At 33.4% G+C, this 19,387-nt stretch overlaps 2 protein-coding genes across 2 annotated transcripts; both read left to right on the plus strand.

Moving 5' to 3' along the window:
* The first annotated feature begins 6,875 nt into the window (after positions 1-6,875).
* LOC104906493 (RHOMBOID-like protein 3) lies at positions 6,876-10,152 on the plus strand. The gene is made up of 5 exons (XM_019252364.3): positions 6,876-7,409; positions 8,175-8,338; positions 9,449-9,612; positions 9,746-9,981; positions 10,116-10,152. The coding sequence occupies exons 1-5, from the start codon at positions 7,114-7,116 to the stop codon at positions 10,150-10,152; spliced, it is 897 nt and encodes a 298-aa protein (XP_019107909.3). The 5' UTR covers positions 6,876-7,113.
* Positions 10,153-11,935: 1,783 nt separating this feature from the next.
* On the plus strand, positions 11,936-13,137 carry LOC104906424 (putative non-specific lipid-transfer protein 14). Its single transcript, XM_048640205.1, has 2 exons — positions 11,936-12,397; positions 13,087-13,137. The coding sequence occupies exons 1-2, from the start codon at positions 11,936-11,938 to the stop codon at positions 13,135-13,137; spliced, it is 513 nt and encodes a 170-aa protein (XP_048496162.1).
* The last annotated feature ends 6,250 nt before the right edge of the window (positions 13,138-19,387 follow it).

Consider the following 19,387-nt stretch of genomic DNA (forward strand, 5'->3'; position numbering starts at 1 on the left):
AATACTAGACTAATTTCTATGTATTTCAATACCTAGAAAATACTTCATTGCCCCCAGATCCTTGATGGTGCAAGCAGAATCAAGAGCAGATTTCATATAATCGATTTGACCTTGACTAGTGCCAGTCAAAATCATATCATCAACATACACCAAGATTACAACAAATTCTCCATCTCGATGTCTAGTGAAAAAGGAATAATATTGAGTTGACTGAACAAACCTATGGCTAAGAAGAAACTTACACAATTCTTTGTTCCATTGCCTATATGCTTGCTTCAAGATACATAAAGACCTTCTCAATTTGCAGACTTCCCCAAACTTGGCCTTTTTATAACCCAATGGAGGCTTCATAAATAGTTCTTCATCTAAGAACCAATGTAAAAAAGCATTATTTATGTCAAGTTGACATAAAAGCCAACCTTTGGCAGTGGCTAAAGAAATGAGAATTCTCGCAATAGCTATTTTTGCTACAGGAGAAAATACATGAGTGTAATTTGTCCCTTCTACTTGTTGATATCCAACAGCCACTAACCTGGTTTTATATCTCTCAACATTACCATCAGGTAAGTATTTGATCTTAAATACCCACTTAGAAGATATGGCTTTCTTCCCAGTAGGGATGGCAACCCAGTCCGGATCCGACCTAGTCAGCTCCGATCTGCAGGAAAAAATTCGATTCAACTCCAACAAAAAAGTAATCCGAATCCGTTTAAAAAGTCCGACTTCGAGTCAGAGTCGGATCTCATAAAATAATCTGACTCCGACTTTGAGTCAATTATTCCTTTTTTCTTATTTATGTTAATTTATAATTTATATATAACCTGACTTCGACTTTCAGCCAATTTTACTATATATGATTTTCTTATTGAAGAAATGATTGTTAAAAATAATAGTAATTCTTAGATTATTTGTACTATATAAGATTTCCATATGATTATTAGAATAAATTATAATGATTAGATTATTGTATTGTAGAAGACTATTCTATCATAAAAAATGGGCTGAAAAATAAGTTTGATCAGGTTCGGAGTCGGATGTTCGAATTTTAAGTCACGTGTCTGGATTTAAGTTGAATCAGACTCGGAATCGGGTGTTCGGAATTTAAGTCGGGACGGATTCAGATTTTCGGAGTCGGACTTTGATTTAAAACCCGACTTCTTGTAGGTTGGAGTCGGATTATGCATAATCAGGTCCAAGTCCGACCCGTTTCCATTCCTATTTCCCAGCAGGTAAAGCAATTAAACACTAAGTATCATTTTGTTCAAGGGAACTAAGCTCTGTATCATAGCATCTTGCCAATTAGGTTTTAAAGAAGCTTGATTACAAGAAACAGGCTTAGTAAAAGGAGGAGTTAAAGTGACAGAAAAAGAAAGAGAATGAGAAGAGGTAGGAAGAGTAGGACAAACAAAGTCAAGAAGCTTTTGAGGAGGTTTCACAACTCTTGTAGAATGTCTAATAGGTGGGTTAGGATGATTTTGAGTAGAGTCAGGAACAGAAGATGATGTATTTGAATTGTGTTAAGTAAAAGATGATTGAGGTATAGTTGGATTAGAATGATGACCTAAAGAAACAGAAGAGGAGACTTCATTAGGAGTGGAAGCAGAAATATAAGAATGTTGTGGGCTTCTGTCAATAGAAGTATTAATTGGAATAGAATGATTTTTTGAAGGAAAAGAATTCACAACAAGAATCCGCCTTTTTAGCGTCTGAATTTAACGTCCGACAATATAAGCAGACTGTAAATTTAAAATTAGCGTCCGATATAAGACAGACGCAAATTAGCGTCCATTTTCTGAGATTTAGCGTCCGTTCATTTAACCGAACGCTAATTAGCGTCCGTTAGGTTAAAATACCGTCCGAAAGACGGACGCTAAAAAAGCGATATAAATACCCATGTTAGTTCCTCTAGGCGACCAAATAACCCTAAACCCACGCCTCTCTCTCTCTCTCTCTCTTCCTCACTCTTTCCACGCCTCTCTCTCTCTCTTCCTCACTCTCACGTTTCTCTCTCTTCCTCACTCTCACGTTTCTCTCTCTGTACTGCCTTATCTCACGTTTCTCTCTCGACTTCCTCATAAGAAAATTGAAATCACACACGGTGCTCTCTCTTTCTTTCAAATCTCACGAAATTAGGTTTTTCTACTCAGCTTTAACTAATAAATATGTTTTTTTTAGTTCTGATTGTTAATTATGGAGTTTCTTTTCTCGGTTTTGTTTGTTTTTTTAATTTCATTTTGCGTTTTATTGTTCTTGGTTTTTCGATTTTTCCTAGATCTGAATTCCCTAAGATTTTTTAATTTTTTTTGTTTTTCGATTTCTCTTTATTTTTTTGAGTTTTCGGTTTTTTGAGATTTTGATTTTGTGTGTTTTTATTTTTGATTTGGTTATCAATTTTTCAATTTCGCGATTTTGGCTTTTTTGTCTTTGGTTTTTCGGTTTTATTTTGTCTTTTGATTTTTTGGATTTTGGGGTTCGAAATATGAGGAGTTTTTCTTATATATTCGAATTTTGATTTCTATTTTCAATTTTGCGTTTTTCATTGATTTGGAAATCAATTTTTCGTTTTTTTTGGGAAATCAGTTTTTCGTGTTTTTTTTTCGTTTTTCGTTTTTTAGGAATCACTTTGTATATTAATTTTTTTTTAATCAATTTAGGGTTATAATAAGTAGAAAATAGGCATATCTCATAGAGGTCAAATAATTGAAGTATTTTTATAAGTATGGAGCATGCTTTGTTCAGTAGTGACAACATTGTTGAATAGCCCTAGTGGGTGCTTGTAGATTTTCTCACATATTCTTCTGCCAAGTTGATTTTTGCACTGGGCTTATGCTCTTTTGGGTTTATCATAAGCCCAGTGCAAAAATCTATAAGCTTCTCTTCTGCCTGAAAATCCAAGTAATAACATTGTCATAGCCATCATTGAGACCTAGCAAGAATTCTATAAGCTTCTCTTCTGCCTGAAAATCCGCAATTATTTTCTTTAAGAAATTGCATGTACATTTAGACAGAATTCCACAGCTACAATTAGAAAATTTCCTCAAATTTTGTAACTCATCCCAAAATAAGCAACAATTGACATATTTTCTTGTTTCAACTTCTCAAGATCTTTCTTCAATTGATAAATTTACAATCCATTAGACTAACCATATCTCTCACAAACCTCATGCCACAATTGAGTAGAACTCTCCACGAATGTGAAATTCTCACCAATTTCAGGCTCCATAGAGTTAACTAACCAACATGTAACTAGGTAATCGCATCTAATCCAACAATTAAGGTCTTTGCTAGTATATTTAGGTTTTGCAATTAAACCATCTAGAAAGCCTATCTTATTCTTCGCATTAATGCGTGCTGAACATTTCTTTTTCAGATAACAAAATTCGTAGCGTTCAAGCTAATTGCTACCAATTTATTCATTGTTTGATCAAAATTTGAGATATAAAAAGGATCATTGTAAATGTGACTTACATTGCTATCGCCAGAATTTGAGTTATTTGAGTCCTCTCCAATCATTTCCGCCATTGATAAATGTTTCAAGAAAATGTTGAGAAAAATTCCAAAATATCAAGAGAATTAAAGAGATTTCTCATAAACAAAGAAGAAAATTTAGAGAGAAATATCGCTAAATTGAAGAATTTCAATGAATAAAGGAATTTGAAGATTGACTCAGCTCAATCAAAGCGAATTTGAAAAATTGCAAATCATCAAGCTGAACCCGCTCTGATACCATGAGAATCAGATAAAGAGAAATCTCTAATTTTGTTATTGAATCAAACTGAATGAATGAGTTAATTCTGTTGCTATAGCTGAGTATTTAAGGAGTAGTTAGTTACAAACAACTAACTTGAGAGAGAGGTAGTTAGAAGAGTCTAACTAACTCATATTACACTACAAGCTTATTACAAACTAACTATATAAGCTAGATATTATTATTCATACTATGGAAATGTAGATTATTGAAAATTAAACTAGGGAAGAAGTTCAAGAATAATGTTATGGACATTTTTAATTTCTTCCTGCTTAATTAACGGTGGAGTTGATTATGTAGTTATATCACTATTACTCTGAAAGATGCTCCTTCTGTTTTTTTTTTTTATATTTCTCTCTTGGAATCTTGACACTATTTATACTTAGAGTGAATCTTCTCAAATTTTTTTCCAATTATTTATAAGAAAAAATATAGCTAGTCATGAGAGTCTTGTTTGATTCGCCTCAGTGACTACTTTATTAATAGTCAATCATTATAATATTTACTAATATATGATGAAAGTTATTTAGATCAAATGGGTGCATCGAAAGACGCGTATAGAAAAGTGAGAATGATAAAAAATAGAGAGATTATTTAATGGTATGATCCGTATATATTATATGAATTTATACTAAAATTAATCAACAATTGATTTACAGATCAAACACTTGGTGTGTAAAATTAAAAGGCACGTACTAAATTCATACGATCCATATATAGCGCGCACGCGCGCACACACATAAGTGGAGTGATCTAGAGGGAAAGCATAAAATTAAAAGGCCCGTTCTCACAAAATTTCCTTAATATTATTGAGGTTAATGCTCCCTCCATCCAAAAAAGATTTGAACACTTGTTGGAATATTTAATTTAAGGTGATAGATTATAGTATGGTTATCAATGTTATCTTATTAAAAAGTAGATTAGATAGGATTTGACAAGGTATTTTTATATTAAAAGAGAGAGAAATTGAGTAACTTTTTTTTTATTGATATAGGTAGAGTGTGGGCCAAAAGAGTATAAGAAAACTAATATATATATGATAATAGAATCATACCAAAAATAGAAGTGTTCAAATCAGTTTGAGACAACATAAAAGAAAAGTGTTCAATCAATTGTGAGAAGAAAGGAATAGTTCTTTATATTGATTAGATAAAAAATGCAAGTTATTATAAAATCAAATATATGTAACATTTTATATATTAACAATTCTGAAGTTTTATTTTAAATCAAGTATTATCTTTCGTTCTCTTATTCAAGTTTCTTATATGGACATAATAAAGTTGATTTTTAACAAAACTTTAGTTTTTTTTTTTGATAGAATTGGTAGCTTGTATTTATTTAATCAGAGAAGGGGTACATTGCAAGTTTTCGCCACTTATACCAGTGGGTGTTACATGATTGTGTCAAGCACCATACTATTTGTTTACAACAAGCTACTGCCCCTGCTATATCCAAGCTAAAAATTCGTTCTCCCTTCCGAGTCCTTGTTTTGCAAGTGTGTCTGCAACCATGTTTGATTCCCTTCCCCTGTGTATAATCCGGAAGGTCAGATGAGATGAGCCAGCCGACCTTATGAAGTTTAGCATGAAATTCAGCTGCCATGGGCCTCCATTGGTGGCATTACACCATTCCACCGCATTTGAAGAATCAGACTCGATTATGAAATGCTTCATGCTATTACCCTCCCATGAAAGAGAGATTTTTATAACTCTGAAAATAGCGTAAACTTCAGCAGAGTTGATTTCCATTTGTGGTATAGGGGACGAGAAAACACATCGAAATATTCCAGAATCATTTCTCAATACTCCACCTACTGCACTTTGGTTACGGATGGGATCATCACTTGCATCAACGTTCCATTTTAGCCATGAGGAGGGAGGTGGACTCCATACCTTACATATTTTATTTTCATGTCCAGGAGCAAGCGAAAACTTTAGTTAGTACTAACATTTGATTAGATTTCCTTTTCCGATTAGTGATTGAGAAGTGAGGATTGGGAATTTAGAGCTCATGATTTGAGTTTTAGATAATAGTATTAGAAGATTGATAATTAAATATATAGACTACCATGTCATATTATTATTGACTTTTTTTTTTACTAGAGTTTTGACATTAAGGCTCTATTCTCATCAACGGATCAAAATAAATTTCAGCCAACATAAATTCAGTTAAGTTTACCCAAAAAATTGCAAAAAAATAAGTTCGCAAAAAAGTGAGTTTAGTTTAACAAAAATAAGGTCCATAATTGACAATACATATAGAAATGGTTAGTGTTTCATGGCAACGATTTGGTGCAGGTTTAATAATCCTAAGCATAGCTTCATTTGTTGGCTTTATGCTTTAGGAAGATGAAACACAAAATCAAGGCTGCTTTTGTTGGTTGTCAGCAATGATGACATGTGCATTATTTGTGCATCAGAGTTCGAGTCCAGCTCATACTTGCTTGTTCTTTGAATGCACTTTTAGCAAGGAATGCCTATAGGCTATTAAGCAATTGTTCTCTATCTCCTGTACCAAGTTGCCATGTGAGACTTTATCGAGATAGATTGGAAGGAGGAAGACATCAAAGTTCAAGAAAAATGTCCTTTATGCTACTGTTAATGTTGTTCGTATAGTGTGTGGAGAGCTAGAAATGAAGGATATTGGAACCAAAATATACCTTCTATTCAAGCTACAATTCAACGATAAATCTTGGTTTGGTTTTTGCTAGATCAAATTTCTGCCTTGTATATAATATATAAGTAATAGGTTATTTTACTTATGTACAAATTAGGTTGTATTTTTTTTTCTAAGGGTGTGTATTTGGATTACGACTTTGTAGACATGTTTTAAGTTTTGACATTTAATGAATTTGTACTTAACAATAATAAGTTTTAGCAAAAATAAGTTAAGTTCGGCAAAGATAAATTAGTTAATTTCAACAAAAATAAGTTTGAGAATTTGCTGTACATTCCCAAAAAAGATGTTGACATGACATACCCCTCACAAGTACGTATTCTACATGAGTTTACGTTAGTTCCCTCCACTCCCATTTTCTCAAAACCACGATGAACACCAATTTCCGATGATAAAGCCACTACAGTCTACACACTAATATTAAACCAATTACACCCCTCCCTTTCAATAACCTCCTCAAATCAACCAACCAAATTCGCAACAACGTGGGATATAATCAAAACCTTGATAACGTGGCACCACACTATTGGATCACACGTTTCTTAATTAGCATGTAACCCCTTCACACCTAATCAAGCAGTTAATAAAACTGACAATATTTGAATTCCTATTAAACTCCCCTCCAACACTAAAATAAACAAAAAATCAAACAGTTTTTCTTGTGATTTTAGAGAGAGAAAGAGAGTAAGATGGAGAGTGACGAGGATGTAGAGAGAAGACAAGTGAACAACAACGAGAATGATGTAGCAAGGATATCACCGATGTGGGATGACTACGATAATGCTGAGTGGGGTTCATGGTTAATCCCCATTTTTGTTGGGATTAACGTTATAATGTTCCTAGTAACTATGTTGGTTAACAACTGTCCTTCTCATAACAACAACAACAACAACGTTAATGGAAGAAGTTGTGTAGCGAGGTTTCTTGGAAGAGTTTCCTTTGAGCCACTTCATTACAATCCTCTCCTAGGGCCTGGCCCTCATGCGTACGTAACCCTTTTTTTCTTCTATATTCTACTATTAAAAGATTGGTATTCTCTCTAATAACTTGGAAATTAGGGGATGGAATTTTTGAGATACATTATTTAGTTCTTTCGCGCCCCTCAATTTAATAATTAGAGAAATCGTCCAACAATAAATTTTCTTTTCAACATATGTGAACTAGATAATGTTTCTTATAACCGACTAACCGTGCATGCATATTAATTGTTATGTTTACAAAGAAATGGATTTTCTTAGTCGAGATTTTGTTGTTGTTGTATAGGCTAACAAAACTCTTGTTGACAATCTTTTGACAATTTTGAATGATGAATAAATAAATTATGCAAAAGGTTGTTTTTCTTATTTGTTTCGGCTTTTCTCATACATGTACGAGAAGTTTGGAATTACTTGTACTAGATTATTAGTTATTATATATATATATTGGATTGCAAAAAAGACTATTTGACTTTATCCAATTGAAATTGGAATGATGTCACGATCTATCATATGATAGATCGGATATTTCAATGTCATATGGTGTATCAAAAGTTTTCTAGTCGAGAATTCAATTCGACTAGATATTAGACTAAGGTATCTTTCTATATTAGATGTAATGTAGGATGCTTAAGAAGTTATATGAACATCCTTCTGAGTAATGACCGACTTTTTTTCATGTAACTATGTTGATGAAATTAGCATCATAATTGTTTGTTTTGTAAATGAAAGAAATTGATAGTACTCCTTATATATTTATGCATGTATGCATGAAGATTGTTGAAAATGGGAGCTATAAATTGGTCGGCGGTTGTGGAACACCATCAAGGATGGAGGCTCATCACGTCCATATGGCTACACAGCGGCCTTATTGACCTTCTTGTGAATATGTTTTGCCTCCTTTTCGTTGGCATTCGCATTGAAAACCTATACGGATTCTGTAAGTCCCTATTAAGGGGGCGTTTGGTTCACTATTTTTGGGTTTCAAGAAACAGAATCAATTATTGATTCCCTTTCTTCTTGTTTGGTTCAACCCCTCATCAATCCCTTACCATTACTTGATGGTAATGGATTCCTCCAATTTGTTACCTTCCCTCCCCCTCAAGTAACAAAATCCATTACATGAAGTTAATGGTTACCCTTCATTTCCATTTATTGGCTTGAACCAAACACTCAATAAAGGTAACCATCTTTGTTACCATTCCCCTCCTCTATTTGTATCCATTCCCTTTCCATTCCATATCTTGAACCAAACGACCCCTAAGTCTAATTTTTCGTGTTAAGTTATTCTTAAACTATATTGCTGAAAATTGCTTTGCTATAGTAGAATTTGATTCTTTATTCTTCCTGATTTTTAACTTGCATGATCACTGGATGTTTAGTCCTTTACTTATTGTTTAAAAATAATAATAGATAATAATATTCTAAAAATATACATCTATATAAATATATTAAAAGACATTTTTATAAGAATGATGTCATGTTGTTACTAGGTTTTGAACACATGGCCTTTGATACGAAATGTGAGTTTAACTACTAATCTATTACAATTTCAATGCATAATGTTTCAAAGTAAAACATGATAAACAAGCTTTTTGATTTCAACTTTTTTATTAAATACTATAATAATTAATAACATTCTTTTACCCAAATTTCAAAATTGTTATTATTATTTCAATTCCTTATATTTTTTGTGAACAACTTATCATGTCATAACGTCCATTTTTCAATTTCTCACCAAACAGTATATTATGAAAAGCTAATAAAAGCAATTATGAAATAATATATTTGATAATTATAACTGACCCGTGACATCACCCAAACTAAAATACTAGTTGAGATGTAATTAACGTATCTCAAAAATTAAAATATTTTTTCTAATAATAGTCATGGTTTATTGGTTTCCAATGTTATCACTATTTGAATAGGATTAAAAAAATTTAAGTGTTGTAAATGAAAAAAAGAAGGAAATGTACGCATGTTTATTTATCAAGTTGAATTTGTTTTCTATGGTAACACTTTTTCCATTTGGATTGGCAACATTTTGCAGTACGGGTCGGAATAATCTACCTATTATCAGGAATTGGAGGAAACATAACTTCATGCCTATTCTACTCAAAGCACATTTGTGTTGGTCCCTCTAGTGCTTTATTAGGCCTTATTGGAGCTATGTTTTCAGATCTCCTTACAAATTGGACTCGTTACTCCAACAAGGTAATTAAACATGTATATTGTATAGTGAAAAGGTACATTAGTTTCAAATTTGATTTTTGTTCGTTTAAGGGGATTCAAATTTGCATTTATGGAATATACTTCTAATCCTTCTATCTTTTTGGTGTTACCATAGGCTTGTGCAGTGATTACTCTATTATTTATGTTCGCGATCAACTTAATTTTAACAATTGTCCCTCACCCACACAATGGTGGTCCAATTGGTGGATTCGCAGTAGGGTTTCTTCTTGGGTTCATCTTGTTGGTTCGCCCTCGTGTTGGATGGTTCCCTTCTATTTATAGCTCTAAGTCCAAGTACAAGCCTTACCAATACATATTAGGGATTGTGTCTCTTGTCTTGCTCATCATAGTGTAAGCACGATCAAACTCTTCCTTTGCTTTAGTATTAAACGCAATATTACCTTAACTAGCTTGTGTAAATTAAACTAGTAGAATACATGTAGCTCTTTGTTACGATAATGATTTTTGCTAATGGTGATTTACAGGTACGTGATAGGGCTGGTAATGGTATTTAAGAACTAAGTTTCTTCATGATGATGTTGGCTTATCAACAATTGATCATGCTTAACATATGAGCGTGTGTAATAGATTTGGTTAATTAAAGTCGTTTTTTGGGTGTTCATTGTGTTGTATCTAGTTATAACTTGTGACAATTCTTAGTAATAGCTCTTTATTCTTGAGTGATAATGTAAGCTTTATGAAAAGTTGCACAAAACTTCATCTTGGGCTTTTTCTACTGTCAGCGGGTTATTAACAGAAAGATAATGGTGTGCATGATTGGATTTGTATGATTCATATTGGACCATACTTAGTTACTTAGAGTCCAAATTGATGAATCTATAGTCCGTATTCCAAAATGATATCTTAATCATGCTACGGCTCGTTTAGCCCTGATTGATTAAATATACTAAAATAGGATTGTGGGCCTTTGTGGCATCACTGGCATGCCCATTTAATATCCAAGATGAAATTGCTCCATATACTTCGACTTGTTAATGATAATTTGATAGATAGTGACATTGACATTTCGTTACAGATTTATCATTATAAAATAAATAAAACACTAAATCATTTTATTAGGCCATTTTAAAAATAAATAAACTGTTATTTTATTTAGCATTTGCTTCTCTTCTAATTATATGGCTCCTCTTTTTCTTCTTTTTTATTTCTCTCCTTTACTAAATCCCTGTGTGAATCCCCTATATTTCATTTAAAACAGAATAGAGAAAGTATAAAATTTCATATAAGGTTATTCACATCTATGCAATTTTTATCATATACCCTCTTTTATTTTCCACCCATTTGTTCATATTATCACGTGCATTGCACTTGCACATAATGTAAAAGAGTGCAAGAAGGTATACTATCCTCTAGCTTCTAGGTACATTTGGACATGTAGGGAAGTTATTAGGCGGGTTTTTGTGGAGACCTGCCCCCGATAAGATGGGATGCAGGTAGGTTTTGTGAATGATAGGACGGGGATGAGAATAAAACCGTACCTGCCATAAGTGATGGGGCAGATGTGAATATTAGATTGTATCGTCCTCATCCCTGTCCCAATTCGCTCTATTTCTCAATCGTCTCTTACTCACCTATTTAATATAAAACAACCATATTAAGAATAATTCTTTGTGAAGAAACCTATATAATTTATTTTTACACCTTTTTTTTTTATATTTGGAAGGAGACTCTCTACTAAGTTGGTATATAGTGGGAAGGTATGGTAAGTGATGAGCGGTTATGAAGCATTATAGGGTGGAGATGGTTTCTATATTGTTTCTGTTGGGACAGGGATATAATTGAATGTTTCCCCACCATGAATAGGAATAAGATTTTTAGACAGATGCAAATATGGATGATTTATCTTTGACACCCTTCTTTCCCATCGACGTCTCTAGTCGGACATATAGTGGATAAACTTGACATCATAATAAGCATTTCCCTAGGGCATGTAGGTTTGAAAAAATGATTTGTTTACCAACAAATAATGAGTTAGGAATGTTTATAGCACATAATAATTGACATTAATTTACAAAAATTCAGCTATATCATGAAATCCTTTATTAAGTATTTTCAATTCAATCGATCATCAATCAGTTTCAAAATTGTTGCATATTGATAAATGATAATACACACAACACTCACTCAACTTTCATGAAAAAATCACAATTTTCCCATTGCTTACCAAACTTAAAAATCTCAAAAGATGTGCAACAACATAGCCCATGCACCAAGTATTTTAGAAGTAGAACCACTCTTCCTTCAACAAAATTACTCTTACACATAAAACTCCAACCCATAAAAAATGGTTCCTCATAATGCAAGTTTAAAGTTACTAGCAATGGTGGATATATTGCTAATCTTATTATCAAGTTCCACGTGGCAAGAAGTGGGGGCCACAGTAGATTGTCCGACGGTGACTCAGCTTTTGAACACGTGTTCAGTGTTCATTACCTATGGATCACCGGACCCACTACCAGGGTCACCATGCTGTGATGCGGTTATGGGCCTGAGTAATTTGGGAGACTCGATTGAAAGCAGGAGGTCCGTATGTAGGTGTATGATGGGCCTTATTGCTGCTTATAGCCCAGATGCCACTTCTATTGCTACTTTGCCGGGCTTTTGTGGTGTTTCTTTGGGCTTCATTATTGATCCCAACACTGATTGCACTCTGTATGCTCTCTCCTCCCCACTATCGATATATGATACTTCTTCTGTCTCTACTTTTATCGCGTCATTAGAGTTCTCACACTTGTCAATTATCAAAGTACATTTTTTTATCATTAATATTTTTTGATGACTACGGCCCTGTTTGGCACTAGCGTTTGAGGTAGCGGTTAGCGGTTGGACAAGATTGAAACACTACTTAAGAAAATTATGAGTGTTTGGTAAGGTAGTGATTGTAGTAGCGGGTAGCAGTTGGAGTAGATTATGAGTAGCGGTTGTGGAACGTTACTACAAGTAACGTTTGAGATTTAGAGGTAGCGGTCTAGCAAATAAAACCTATATATTAGCATAAGGTAGAATTATTAACTACTTTTTTTAATCTTTTACAATTCCAACAGCTATGTTTGCCAAACACTTCTAATTAAACAACTAATTCAATCGCTGACCGCTGACAGCTACTAGTAGACAGCTAGCAGCTACCCCCAACAGCTACCGCTACTACAACCGCTAACAGCTACTAAAACCGCTAATTTTGCCAAACATGCCCTACGTATCAACAAAAAAGATAAAACCTTCATGTTTTGAAAAGATAAATCTTGATTAATTCAACATGTTATTACAAATATTTGTTTTGTTTAAATATATGACATAGTATGTGTTAGACTTATGTTTTCCTCTAAATTTAAAAAAAAAAAATCACTTATGTTTTGTTTGAGGTTGTTACACTGCTATTTTTTTTAGTAAATGTGTGATTATGCATCTAAGAATGCTATTTTTAATGTTATGCAGTGTTATGTGACTGAAGATGTGAAGAATTGGGCGCCAAATAAAGATCTTTAGATTCTTGTAACGTCCATCTCTATAGACTATAAGACTTTCTTTGTAGGGCTGTAGTTACTATATGCAATTTGCAAGTCTTTTGAACTCTAATGATCAAAATCGAACTATTCATACGCTTGCAAATTCTTTAATTTCAATGAGGATTTCCCCTTTCAAACTACTAGTCCTCTTTTGGAAATAAATAACACATACAAATTACGGAATCACATATGTTAAGAAAATACCGATTTCTATCTTTCTTTCTTTCAAAAAAACTTCAGGTCATATTTAGGTAATGAGTCATCAAATATTGGTCATATGTTTTGTAATGAGTTATCAAATTCTGGTCATATTATAACTTGTACTTAGGGATAGAAATGAATCGGGTTCGGGGCTGGTGGAGCCTCACCAGTTATCCGCATCCATCACTCGCATCCATCCGCTCCAGCCATCACCTGCATCTATCCATTCATCATCTACCAGTTGAACAACTGGGTCGGTTGGTTAGCGAGTGAGGAGATATATTACAATTTTTATAAAAAATTACGCCATAATATGAATTTTCAACAAGAAACTAATAAAGTAAGTAAATGAACATGTGTAGCCGATAAAATGGATGATGGGTGTTATTAAGCATCTGATGGGTCGGGTGATGGATGAAAAACCTCACCGGGTAGGGTGATGGGTGAAAAACTCACCCGCATCCATTACTTGCATCATCCGCTACGCACCCGTTTTTCGTCCATTTATTTCAGGTTTTCACCCGCTTAATAAAAATCGAATTAAACAGATGATGAATGATTCATCATCCATTTCCATCTCTACTTGTACTACTCCTGTCATAAAAGACTAAAGAACAAGAAGAATATCTTTAAAAACCTGAGAGAAGAACAATTAACTTTTTACAGTAACTTATGTAAATCTTCCACTGAACATCAATCAATATATAATTTTGTTTTCTTGTCTAAAAACGAATAACTAGTACAAGTGTACAGCAATCTGAAAATCTACTACTACACTAATTACATGCAATTTTCCTTCTCTTTACGAGAGAGATAAGAGTAAAAGTACAGACTATAGTGTACAATTGTTGGCTTGTTTGTAGGAGAATCAGGAAGTGGCCCTCCCAATAAAAATATAGAAAAGAACAGAAGTGGCCCTAAAGTACCAAAAGTTGCCTGATATTTGTTGAGGCCTCAGAATTGAGGTAAGAGGCTGAGAAATAATTGGGTTCAGCTTTCAAGTTAGTCGTGTGAGGCATTTATTAGTACCAGCGACATGTATTGGGACACCCCTCTTAAGAAAACCTGCACACACATATATTATATATACATACGTCTGAGAAGAGTTATCACGTACATACACACCAAGTGAACTATCATACAAATCGAAATGATTCACAAGATCCAATTCGTGCTCAAGGCTGGTTTCGAATAGGACATACATCACGTCGCTAGCTAACGATTTTTCCATTAATGATTCTCCGTAGCCTAAACTATTGAGGTTAATCTGAAATTATCTACTATTTCCATACCATTTTGATTCAATGTTATACATTAATTACTGTATGTTAGTATCTTGGTAGATTGGTAGGGAACTTATGCTGTTATTACCCTCGACGAGTATTCTAGAACCCACCATTGCTCATGAAAAGTCAAGTCTCCTTTGATTTTGTTGCATATACTTATTTTATAGGAAAAACTACATACTCGTGATTCATTGACCCAGAGTCTGTTCTCTTCGACATAAAACAACTGAACCGAACTAAATTGAACTAAACTGAACTGATTGCAACTGAATTGAACTGAATTTATTGCAACTAACTGAAATGAATTAAATTATAACTAAGAAATAATGATAGTTGGAGCTGAATTGAATTGAATTGAACTGAACTGAATTGAACTAAACTGATTGCAACTGAGCTGAGCTAAAAATAAGTTGGGGAGAACATGCCCCTAATCAATATGTATATCAGTATATGTAAATATATTGTGAATAAGAGAAACAAATTAATAGTTTCTTTTTTGTGTAAACAAATTTACAATATATTCATATCTAAGAAAGGATGAAAAAATTAAATCCTTTAGATATTTCCATTAAACTACTATCCATCTCTCTAAGTTAATAGAAAAACATTCTTAATCCATAACCATTATTTTAGATAAGATCAACCGCCATCTTAAATTTTACTTTAATGTCACATTTTCACTTGGATAATCTTAGAGACCAAATCATAACCACCACACGTACATTTATCTAATATAATTATATATACCTTCACTATATATATATTCATCAAAAATTCATACATGGTGAAAAGGCCATGACATCCACTCATGTAAATGTTTCTCATAGTCATAACGTGGCCTAACTAGTCTCTTTCATCACCTAGGCTATAATGCTATAATGCTATATGCTATATGCCCGTTAGAAGAGTTCACATGCCAATGAAAATAAAACTATGCGTTTAAAATGCACAATTTTCTCCTACGTACTACGTACGTGAAGCCAATTCATCACTGGGTAAGAGTTAGGTAGTTAAGCCAAAAAAATAATATGGGGCCGTACAAGATATAAAAACAATTCCTTAAATTGTAGGCTCGATCTAGGTGATTATGTGATATCTGATATGATAGATATATGGGTGATGCAGCAGCACCACATCCGTGACAAATATTAGTAGTAATTGTGTAGTGGACCTATATATATTCTAACGTATCTCAGTGAAATTCCTTTTTGTTCCATACTTTAACATCTAGTTCTTTAATTTTCAAAGCCAACCAAAATAATAAAATGGCATTTTCTGGGTATCCAACGTCTAAATTTTTGTTTATTTGCTGCCTTTTTTATGTATTAAAGAAGGTGTAGATCTTGTTCATGTGTGGTATGCCCAAATTAGGACAAAATACGGAGTTTGTGGGACAAAAATTGGCTCACCAAAGCCAAGAAATCTTTTTAACAGTTTTTATAAATCAAGGATATATTTGTGATTTTTTCAGGTCCGTGATCTTCACATTAATTGTTTTCTGTTCAGATTGGGAATGTTTGTCTCGTAGAAAAGTTAGAAATTGACATCAATAAAAGTAGGCTAGCTACTAAAATTATCAAAAAGAAGAGTAGATTACCTAATCTACTACTACCTTATGTTTTTTAATCGGTGATTAGATTAAAAGTGAAGTTGGTGTAGTCCTTTTAACCAAAAAATATCACATGTACTATTTTTTAATTCATGGTAAAAAAATATATACTTTTTCTGTTTTTGAATAAGTAAAATAATTTTTTCTTTTATTTGAGAGTTTTATTTTAGAACAGAGAAAGTATGTATATCTACCTAAGTTGCATTTCAGGTTTTACCAAGTCGAAACACTTGTGAAATTGAAAAGAGACATTTGTTGGAGTATCATTTTAAGACATCTTCTAGTGGTTGTCTGGTTGATGCAGTGTTTTGGAGAATTTTTATTGTAAAAATAGTATTATGAAGTAGAGGTAGAAATAGCTTTTGTAGTTTTTGAAGGCAAATTTTGCTCTATTGCTAATTCAACAACTAGTTTTACAGTTTTGCCCAATAGTACTCATTAATGCTATTTTCATAATTAACCACTAACGTCTAGACTAATAGTTGAGAGTTATTTCGACAATTAATTACTTGCTACTACAACAATTACTTTCGCCAAATACGTCTTGAATTTATTAACATTGGCCAATGACGGTAGACAACCATAGTTATGCCCCTTGTTTACAATATGCGATCAATTTTTTTCTAGTTTACCTGACTAATTGTTACTGGCTGTTTATATTGATTGTTTGAGTTAATGGTTCATAATTATAAATTACTTGGTAAGACCAATTGTTGTTTGGGAGCTACTTGTCTATCCCAAAATTATAGGACTAAAAAGGCAATAAAATATAGCTATCTGAACTAATTTTTTTTCACAATTAATTGGGCTTTAAAGTGAGAAATCATTTACGAAAAACATTTCGTAATTATTTGATCACATGCAGGGCCGGCTCATAGGGTGAGCACCCCGAGCTGTCACTCAAGGCCCCTCTTTTCGGGGGGCCATTTCATTTTAATTTTTTTCAACTAAACAAAAAATTCTCAGTAGTTTTATTAGTCGGTAATGGGAATTAGTAAATGCAGTTCTCAGTTATCAGTGGTCAAAGGAAGCAATTTGTAAGACCTTTTGATTTCCACTACAATAGTACAATTCTCAATTGGCAATAGTATTAAGTGGAAGTATTGTATCAGACGGTCCGATCGAAACTTTCGGTCGGACAACAACAACCCACAACTATCCTTCTGGTTCCTCCTCCTCCTATTCCACCTCTCCAACTACCGCCACCACCGCCACTGCTCGCATCGACGGCTCGAACACGAACATCGGATCACTCCCAATGACCCCGTGAAATCTTGGAAATGATTCCCAACAACATTAGTAGTAGTAGGAGGTGATAACAAGCTGTTCCCAGCAAGGAGAAGCAGCAGCAGTTCTGAAAGGGTAATTAGTGCTACTATTATACCCAGCAAGGAGTCTTTCCAATGAACTTGAACTGCTCCCTACCATCGGAGGTGGTGTTCCTTGGCGACCCGAACTTGATAGAAGATCTGTTAGTCGTCTTGATAGAAGAGGAGAAGCAGCAGCAAAAAATGGATATGATGACAATTTCATTTAGAGGTAAGTTACTTTCATTTAGCTGAGGTAAGTTACTTTCATTTAGACCTAAGTTACTTTCATTTAGACCCAAGTTACTTTCATTTAGACCTAAGTTACTTTCATTTAGACCTAAGTTACTTTCATTTAGACCTAAGTTACTTTCATTTAGAGGTAACTTACTTTCATTTAAACCTAATTTACTTTCATTTAGACCTAAGTTACTTTCAGTTAGACCTAAGTTACTTTCATTTAGACCAAAGTTACTTTCATTTAGAGGTAACTTACTTTCATTTAGACTAACTAAAAAAAATGAAGACTAACTGAAAACAAATTAAGACTAACTGAAAAAAATAAAGACTAACTGAAAAAATGAAGACTACCTGAAAAAAATGAAGATTACCTGAAACTCAAGTGAAGTCGTCCGACGAAAATATTGTGTCGGACGAGTCCGACACAATACGAACTCTAGTATTAAATGCAAGGAATAGCAGGAGAAAGGAAACTCTCATTATTTATTTGACTTCTTTCTCTCACCTTTTTTTAGTCTATGTCTACTTTTCTTTGCAAATTAATTGTCTTTTATCTATATTTTTAATCATTGAATTATTTTCTATTTAATCAATTTATAGTTAGGGTTTTTTCATTGAGTTAAATTATAGAAAAGTAAACTATAAAAAGAAAAAAAATAATCCATATAGAAAACCTATATTTTTTAGGGACCATTTTTTAGTTCTTGCTCAGGACCTCGAAAATGTTCGAGACAACACTGATCACATGTAAAAGCCAAAAGATTACTCAAATGTGTACCCTATATGATTGCATTCTCACGTAACAATCAAAATGGGTACGCTACTGAGCTTACTTTAACTTACGGCTACGGCTACTGCTACTTGCATCACCCAAGGGCCAAGGCCAATGTCCGACTTGCGAGCCATCCGAAAAGTGAGTTCTTGCCTCTTATAGCAACCAGCTGGTGGCTGCAAAGCCTGCAGTAGTGAGCCGAGAAATAAAATGCAAGATCTTTCCCAAAAAAGAAGGGCACTTAATTCCTATAATAGTAGCCTCCACTACAAAAAGTGGGGGACTAAAAGAATTTATTTTTACAGTCAAATGTCCCAATGATGGATCCATGATTTTCTGAGTGAAAATATGCTAAAACACTGTTTAAAACTATAGCCCCAATCAACTCTGTAAAAAGAAGAGACAATTTGGAAGAATTTATTGAATCCGTAAAATTAGGGACTCTCAATTAAGTGAATGTACGAACAATTTCTATGTGAAATCATAAGTTCGTGTAAAAACTAATTCATTAGTTCAATATTGTTATCTCGTGTCTTGTTTACGTCGTCTTTTTACACAATATCTTATTTCTAAACAACACATATCACACCTTTTTTCTGTCAAACAGTAGACATGTACAAACTTATTGTTAAGCCAACAAAGATAAAAAAAAAAAACATGTACTCCATCCGTTTCCTAAAGATCTTCTCTTTTTCTGTTTAGGTGCGTTTTCAAAAGATATTCCATCTTTTACTTTATTCCTTATTTGGAATTTTTTTCCTTTTTACCCTCTCATGTCTCTATCATATGGTCCATCATTACATTATTAATTCAAT

This window comes from Beta vulgaris, chromosome 3 (genome assembly GCF_026745355.1).
Source record: "Beta vulgaris subsp. vulgaris cultivar EL10 chromosome 3, EL10.2, whole genome shotgun sequence".
Taxonomy (NCBI): domain Eukaryota; kingdom Viridiplantae; phylum Streptophyta; class Magnoliopsida; order Caryophyllales; family Amaranthaceae; genus Beta; species Beta vulgaris.

Bases quoted from the DNA above. Each gene is read 5' to 3' on its own strand.
- LOC104906493 (XM_019252364.3), top strand. From the start codon at position 7,114: ATGGAGAGTGACGAGGATGTAGAGAGAAGACAAGTGAACAACAACGAG. The intron at 7,410-8,174 runs GTACGTAACCCT...GTATGCATGAAG, and splicing joins CTAGGGCCTGGCCCTCATGC to ATTGTTGAAAATGGGAGCTA. The intron at 8,339-9,448 runs GTAAGTCCCTAT...AACATTTTGCAG, and splicing joins TGAAAACCTATACGGATTCT to TACGGGTCGGAATAATCTAC.
- LOC104906424 (XM_048640205.1), top strand. From the start codon at position 11,936: ATGGTTCCTCATAATGCAAGTTTAAAGTTACTAGCAATGGTGGATATA. The intron at 12,398-13,086 runs GTACATTTTTTT...AATGTTATGCAG, and splicing joins CACACTTGTCAATTATCAAA to TGTTATGTGACTGAAGATGT.